The sequence below is a fragment of the Mugil cephalus genome, chromosome 3 (genome assembly GCF_022458985.1).
Source record: "Mugil cephalus isolate CIBA_MC_2020 chromosome 3, CIBA_Mcephalus_1.1, whole genome shotgun sequence".
Classification (NCBI taxonomy): Eukaryota; Metazoa; Chordata; class Actinopteri; order Mugiliformes; family Mugilidae; genus Mugil; species Mugil cephalus.
In genome coordinates this window covers 28235675-28243394 of record NC_061772.1, presented here as the reverse complement: position 1 = coordinate 28243394, position 7720 = coordinate 28235675, and the positions used below count along the sequence as shown (strand labels likewise).

Genomic DNA, 7720 nt, shown 5'->3' with positions numbered 1-7720 from the left:
AGTTTAAAGAGACAGATAATAAACTAACGGGAGAAGTCTTAATATAAAATAAAATATATCTTTATTAAAATTCATGAGCTCATAAATAACGTAGAAACATATTACACGACGATCTCAGCACCTCTTTGAATGTGAACCTGTTACGACTCTTTATTACAGAAATGGTCCTCAGTTATTATCAGCAGGAATTCAAATGGAAAATGTCCTTTCTATTATTACTCTGCTGGGATTCATCCAACGTCTTCAGTTCATCCATGACGCTGAAAACTGAAGGGAGTGGACCTCAGGAGAAAAGTTACTTCAGCAACGGAAACCGTCCTCCTTAAAACTGGAGGAAAAAATGAGTCCGCAGCTCCGTCTGGCTCAGAGCGGCTCGTAGATGCTGCTGGGCTCAGGAGCCGAGGTGGAAGCAGGAGCAGGGGTGTTGTGAGGTGATCCGGGGCCCCGGGGGACCACGCTGTCTCCTGGGGGGGCCACGGCCGGGTCTGTGCTGATCCGCTCTACGATGCTGGACAAACAGTCCAAACTGGAAATGAGTGATTTTTTGCTGCTGCTGTGATCTGTAGACAGGGAAAAGGGAAATATTTTTCATCAGAAAACACCCAGATAGCACTGAATTCACGCAGAGATGAGGACGAACCCATTCGGCAACTCTATAACTCTACCAAGAGTTTATATTCTACAATGGTTTTAGTAACTGACTTTTAGTAAATGACTCCATTTGGTCATTTGGATAAAATCAAAGTGTGGCAGACTGGGTTTACACCTCTTTAAATAGCTAACCTGGTGACAAAATGCTACTGATTCCCATTACAGGAGGCATTGTGCACACAATTCAACCTTTAAACATTTTATTATTAGCCTGTATATCATCAAATCTGACCATTATGCACATTATAGCTGCCATAAGAATATGTATATTTCTTCCATATGGGTGTTGCATGGGTGCATGCATGTAAAAGGGCACAAACAGTGGCGCCATGTTTGTTATCTGTCACGCCATCATTAGCCAACTAGAAGCAAAAAAACATGTATGAAATAGGGTCAGATTCAGTCAGGAAAGGCACCGTGTGGTGCACTGTTGGAGAGTCGTGTAGATAGTTGTGTGTTCGGTAAAACTGAACTTAAAACCAGTTTAATTAATGTGAAAACTAGTCAAGTTTAAATTTACTGAAGAGAGGACTGGAACTCTCACCGTCTGCTGTTTGGCTGCAGTAAGAGGTGTCGCTGTTTTCACTTTTGGTTGAACATGGAGAGATGAAATCCATCTGGAAATACAGGAAAAAAAAAACATGAGTCAAACAGGAAAGAAAACAAAAATCTGATAATCTTTTATCTTTTTCAGATAATTACATTAAATATAAGACTCAATACTCGTCCTGCAGAGTTTGTTCCTTGTAGTTGTTATTTTAGTCCTTAGTCTGTTAAAATATTTAGTAATGCAAAGTCTATCTGAGTTTTAGATGTTGATCTCCTCCAATCTGCAGATAATTTCTAAAAACAAAATGCATAAATTTGCAATTTTAGCAAATAAATGCATACGTGCACAAATTTGAAACAGTTTTCAAACCTATTTTTAAAAGTAAAGCTTTGTTTAGTGGCACAACGTATAGGACTGGAGGTTCAAATGATTTACGCAGTTGACGATTGGATCCATAGAAATGGAATCACCGCAGCCCAGAATAAATGTCCCCAACACATTCTTTACATGTCACGACTCACCATGGCGTCGGAGCAGTTGGAGCCGGGGCTGGAGGCGTCCGAGTCCCCGCTGAAGTGTTCGAGCGGCGGGTAGAAGCTGTCGTCCTGGCCGGTCCTCAGCAGCGCCTGCAGGGACTCGATGTAGCTGATGGCGTTCCTCAGGATGTCCACTTTGGGCAGCCGCTGGTTGGGGTTGGACGCCGTGCAGCGTTTCAGGGTCTCAAAGGCGTCGTTGACTTTGCTGAGCCGCCGCCTCTCCCGCATGGTCGCCGCTTTCCTCCTGTCCGAGTGGGTCGTCTTCCTCTTGCAGGCCTTGCAGGCCCACAGGAGGCAGTGGCCCGCCTGGTGGAGGCCCCCAGGGGCCCGCACGTGCTGGTCCTCCTCCTCGTCTTGTGCGTTGGGGACGTGGTGGACATGGTGGTGGTGGTGGTGGTGGTGGTGGTGGGGATGGTCCTCGGACTTGAGCAGGCCGGCCTGCGTCAGCCGAGCGTCCAGGTCATCGAAGAAGTTCAGGTCACTGGTGCTGAAGTCATAAAGGTCATCGACCGAAGAGAGAGGGAAGGAGAAGTCTGAGAGATCCATCAGTTCTCTACAAAAAAATAAGATTAAAAGGAAAGAAAAGTCTTCAAAAGTCCCTCTGATGTCATAAAGTTTAGTAGGAAAAGCTCCACTACAGGAGCCTGAAGAGCTGAGTGTGTTTAAAGGGCCAGTCTGTGTAACTTCAGCTGTCTTGACTCAGACGGTCTTTATATCTTGGCCAGAGTGGAGGAGTGGCCGGGGTACGAGTGACCAATGACTGGAGGGGAGTGTGTGTGTGTGTGTGTGTGTGTGTGTGTGTGTGTGTGTGTGTGTGTGTGTGTGTGTGTGTGTGTAGTGTGAGGTCGCTGAGGTGACACTGGGCGACAGAAAGGAAGCAATAAAAAAGCAATCAAGTCCATCTTTACAAATCATTCCCTGTGTGCCGAGGCTCACGTTAGAAAACGATGTGCTCCTCGCAGAGTGACTTAACACATGTGTTCGAGATCTAATGATCTAATGAACAAGCTTCCTCTGACTTTCTAATGAGGCCCAAGAGAAATGTGTTCATGTAGCATCATCAAAGGTCAAAATATCAGCATCACGATACAAGGGAGACTTTTTACAATTAATAATTTACAGTTGTGCAGTTTAACTCTAGATTAAAACCTCAGCGTTCTCCACAATAACATTTTCACCTGCTGGTTATGTGACATAATAACTTAAATGAAAATGCTGTGAAGATGTGTTGCACAGTAAAGAATAACAGACATGCAGCATCAGAGCTTCGTGTTTAAACTCATCATCATAATTATCATGTTTATAATATCACAAGTATCAACACAATCAAGACCCTCGGTCTGAGACTGCTCACATGGTGCATTCACTGTCATCGGGAACATGCAGCAACATACTAATATGAGAGAAACAGGGAAAGAATCAGGAAGAAATAAGAAGCTGAAACCCAGAAATATACTTATTTTAAATCTCTGAAAATATAGGTTTTACTATATTTATTATTTTAACTCTTCATACTCTGATAGTTTTCTTAGATTAACAACAGGGACATAAAACAAATAAAATCAAATAATTCAAATTATTAAAGTAATAAAACATAAAATATATTCAAATGTATCTGATTTCAAATGAAAAACTCAACGAAAAGATTCTATTAAGGAGAGAATAAACAGAGTTCACAGAGTGTATTTATTATCATATAGATTTTACTATTGCTTTGCTACATCACATAAATTTCTCAGATCAGAATTGAAATTCTCAAAACTACCTGTTCAATCTTGTGCACATAAAAAGTGATTCTGTGCAGTTCTCTGCTGTTTCCTGCATCATCAGTAGCTCATGTTGATCAGAATGTGAGAAATGGTTGAACTAGTAATAATTTATCTAATATAATTCTATACATTTCAATACGACTTTTATTCTGCAGTTGTCTTTGATTGGTAAATTGCTCCCAGGTGAATCTTTGGCTCTTTCTCTAGCGAAGGTGAATCAGTCTGTTGTGTAGTAGTGTCTAGTGTAGTTGTCTTTTCCTTTCTGTATCACAATGACACGGTGTGTCAACAAATTACTAGTAAAAACATAAATGCAAACGTTGCAATCAACCTCCCACCTACACCAACTTACAATTTACAATAACTGTCATCAAAACTTTAGTTTACATCAGAAAGTCCCTCCAGAGTTCACTGTTACGCCGAGAACATGACTAAGAGACCTGACTGTCTCATCGAACACAGTGACACAAGGACTCGTCATCCTGTCGTCTCTGACATGTTCTGACGCAGATATTCGTTTTTGGTAATCTGTGGTGTTTTGCTATTTGTACGACTTGTTTTGAGAAATGCACTTGCTGTGTTGCAAACGTCGAGGATGATTTGAGAACTGCACTTAAGTGTCTGAGAAAAACTGCAGCAGAGAAACTGCAGAGAAGAAGGTGAAGTTTAATATACGACACAGAGTTCACAGCTTGGTGCTTCAGTCCCACGTCCTGCTGAGGAGGAGGTCGTAATGTCGCACAGCCTCAGATCTGAGTGTGTGTGTGTGTGTGTGTGTGTGTGTGGGTGTGGGTGTGAACCGGTTGTCACTGGGCAACAGTTTAAGGCAGTTTGTCCAAACAGGTGAACAGGTGGTCATCTGTTTTTGTCTTTTGATCAAATCTGAGCAACTCCACAGTTAATTCTGCCCAACTAGTTTTATTCCAACTCTTCACTGCAGAAACTCAAGGAAAACACATGTTGTCGGGTTTAATTGTGTCAAAAAAATAAAACAATTACACAAAAACATTTTCATTTGGCTTTCCTTTTTACGAATTTTATATCTGCTTTATATTTACCTGTTCTGTTTTCATGTTTTATCTTTTAGCCTTAATTTAGATATATGTATGTATGCGGGTGTATGTTTATGTATGGACACGTGTTGGCTTTATTACCTATTTTAAAATCATTTATTTACTCATTTAATTATTTACTTATTTCTTATTTGTTTATTTATTTAGTTTATTTGTAATTCATTTATGTTTTTTATTAATGTATTTATTTATTATTTATTTGTAATTTATTTATGTATTTAACCTATTTGGTATTTATTTATTTTTATTTATTTGTTATTTATTTATTTAACCTATTTTATTTATTTATTTTTATTTATTTTTAATTTATTTATGTATTTAACATATTTGGTATTTATTTTTATTTATTTATTTATTTATTTATTTATTTATTTATTATTTGTTATTTATTTATTTTTGGTAACTTATATTGTTATGTAGCCTGTCATTTATTCATTACATATATAATCATAGATCAGGAATGTCCTGTATAATGTTCTGTAAAATGCTTGAATAAAAAGTAAAATAAACAAAAATAAAGCAATTCATTTCAATAGAGTGTGATATAAAATAGTATCTAAGTAGAATATGTGAAAATAAGTGACCGTTATGACGTTACGACGTCTCTTGTGTTCATTTAAAAGCATTTGTGTTGTGTTGTGTGTGTTTTTTGTTGTCTTGTAAACGTGGGACACACAGTTAACAGACAGAGGAGCTCACGTCGCAGACTCCTCGCAGGTTTACGGGAAAGCAGGGCGTTAAATTTAGCAGCTCGTGAAATCCAAGACGAGTGGCCTTCTAGTTGACGTGAGCACCGGTGTCATTTTTGGAAGCCCCCCCCCATCCTCCCCGACCCTGCCCCCGTACTGTACATTCAGAAGAACCTAAAGGCAACACGACATAACACAAAGTCTAAAGCCATAGAAAGAGTGAGATGTTTTTCTGCGGTTTTGCGGAGAATGTGTCACATTCTCAGTTTCCCTCCTCCTCAAATTCCTCAAAATTCTCATCATACATGTGTGTGCATGAGAAAAATCCTCCTCCCCGCCGCTTCCTCCCGTCTTGCTTCATCCATTACGCTGTTTATTTTAGCGGCTGGCTGCGTGGGAGGCATGCCAGTTAACTAAATGTATCTTTAGATGCGAAAATGCTGTTTCACAACTTCTAAGTGACCATCACTGCACGAGTTCAGTCTATGAGTCAAATTCAGAGTCGCTAACTAACGGCCACGTAGAGAAACAAGCAGAACTAAAGGTGATGCCTCCATAAACACTTGGCAGAAACATCCATCCACTGAGTCCACGTCAATGTTTTGTGACTTTATATATAAAATAAAACGTGATGCTCTGTGATGTTAGACATGTGTGTTAATCAGGTTCCTAGCGTTGCTTTAAAAAAGCAGTTTTGAAGCTCAGCGTGGTGCCTCCGGGCGTCGCCATCTTTACTGTGACTGACTCTTCCTTTCTCTCGGCTAATTCAAGAATAGTTAAAGACGTGGGTGAAACTCAAAGCAGCAATGTCTCAGCCAATGAACGTCCACAAACTCCAGGTCTGAGAGAAAGTCCACATGTTAATGTTTTTTACAGCATCATTAAACATGTTTACAGCCTGGTACAAAAAAACTATTTTGGTCTCAAACATTTATTCCAATGTTCATGACTGTACTGTACAAACTGTATGAAATGTATAAACTCATGCATTTATTTTTCATTAAGGTTTAAAATTAAGGGTGTTCCCACTTTGAGTGACAGGTGTTAGCCTGAGCTAACAGGTAGCGGAGAGTCAGGTCCAGGCTTCTTTAGCTCCGCCCCAACACAGCCCGCATGTCCATATTTGGAGTATCCGCATGTGGGCGGGGTAAAGTTCATCATACATGGCGACTTTAGGCTCCGCCCACTTCAGGCTTCATTTTCAAGGTTCAGAATCCAGTGGGTGACGTCACGTTATGCGTTTGTCCATAGTATAAACAGTCAATGATTATTTGTAGCCGCAACTTGGTTTAAATGTCTCTCCGTTGCGAACTGATTATCAGTTTTCGTTTGTTCCTTCTTTACGTGGTGATGGACAGAAGAGTAACAGCAACATAGTCGCACACATTAAAAGCCACAGAGTTAAACTGGAAATAGCTCTGATTGGCTGCAGGACTATCTTCTTGTATATATACACAGATGTATATTTTTTTCTCTGTACTGACTCCTATTATGATAAGAACTGAGTATGTCTTAGTGGCACTGGGTGTTTAAAAAGACAAATAAGCATTACACTCAATATTTTGCCTAAATTTTGCAATGAGCAAAAGCACAAGTGTGTAAACCTAAGGAAAAAGGAGATAGTCGCTGTGTTCTGGTTATGCATAACACTGAGCCTAGATATTATTTACCTTATTCGGTCGTCATGAATCCATAAACATGTTTTTTGTACCAGTCGATAAAATAAACATGTTCAGTTCTGTTGTGAAGTTTTAACATGGAGGTCTATGGGGATTGACTCACGTTTGTGTCCGGTCTCTAGTGGATATTAGAGGAACTGCAGTTTCTGGTACTTCGTGATATTTCAGACGGGAGGGTTCCTTCCCATATCTTGCTCCATCTCAGGCCTCCAAGGGAAGGTTTGCCTGAAAGGAAACAGGTAGAAGACTTTGAGATAAAGTCCGCTACTTCATCAGCTCAACTTTAGCTACAAAGCTAAGACTTAGCACGGTACTGTTATATCAGAATGTGTTTGCTTTTACTAGTGTGCCTAATGAAGTGGTGAGTGAGTGAATGTTCGTTTTCAAGCTCCTTGTGTTCGTCTGAACTTCTCATTTCAGTCCTGATTCGTTCTTAACGTCTGTAAAAGCAAAAACAAACAGACTGTAAATCTTCATCACGGTCAGCTGTCGTCGGCATCGTCATCAAAGCTCTAAGAGCAAACGAGGAAACCATGAAGCCTCGATGCGCTGGGACACGTTGGGACAAGCAGAGCGGGACGGACTGGACCTGGATGGGGATTCCAGATGGATCCATGGAGCTCGGAGGGACTCTCCAAACACCCGCGCCCACCACCGTACCCCCTCCTGGCTTTTATGACTCCTGTTAACAGTAAAACAAACCGACGGTCGTCTGGCTTATGAGGTGTTTCACTCCTCTTGATTCTCGCTGGAGTTTCTTCTTCAGCCACTAT

The 7720-nt window shown here is 40.5% G+C and overlaps 1 protein-coding gene across 1 annotated transcript; it reads right to left on the bottom strand.

The window, feature by feature from the left end:
* Positions 1-38: 38 nt before the first annotated feature.
* On the bottom strand, positions 39-2418 carry LOC125005356 (myoblast determination protein 1 homolog). Its single transcript, XM_047580668.1, has 3 exons — positions 1723-2418; positions 1196-1268; positions 39-560 (listed from the first exon to the last, which is right to left on the bottom strand). The coding sequence occupies exons 1-3, from the start codon at positions 2281-2283 to the stop codon at positions 364-366; spliced, it is 831 nt and encodes a 276-aa protein (XP_047436624.1). The 5' UTR covers positions 2284-2418; the 3' UTR covers positions 39-363.
* Positions 2419-7720: the final 5302 nt, after the last annotated feature.

What these genes read in the sequence shown, in the direction of transcription:
- LOC125005356 (XM_047580668.1), bottom strand. Translation starts at nt 2,283, where the DNA reads ATGGATCTCTCAGACTTCTCCTTCCCTCTCTCTTCGGTCGATGACCTT. An exon ending in CCAACTGCTCCGACGCCATG is followed by an intron (nt 1,269 to 1,722) that starts GTGAGTCGTGAC and finishes CTGTATTTCCAG; the next exon opens with ATGGATTTCATCTCTCCATG. An exon ending in CTGCAGCCAAACAGCAGACG is followed by an intron (nt 561 to 1,195) that starts GTGAGAGTTCCA and finishes CCCTGTCTACAG; the next exon opens with ATCACAGCAGCAGCAAAAAA.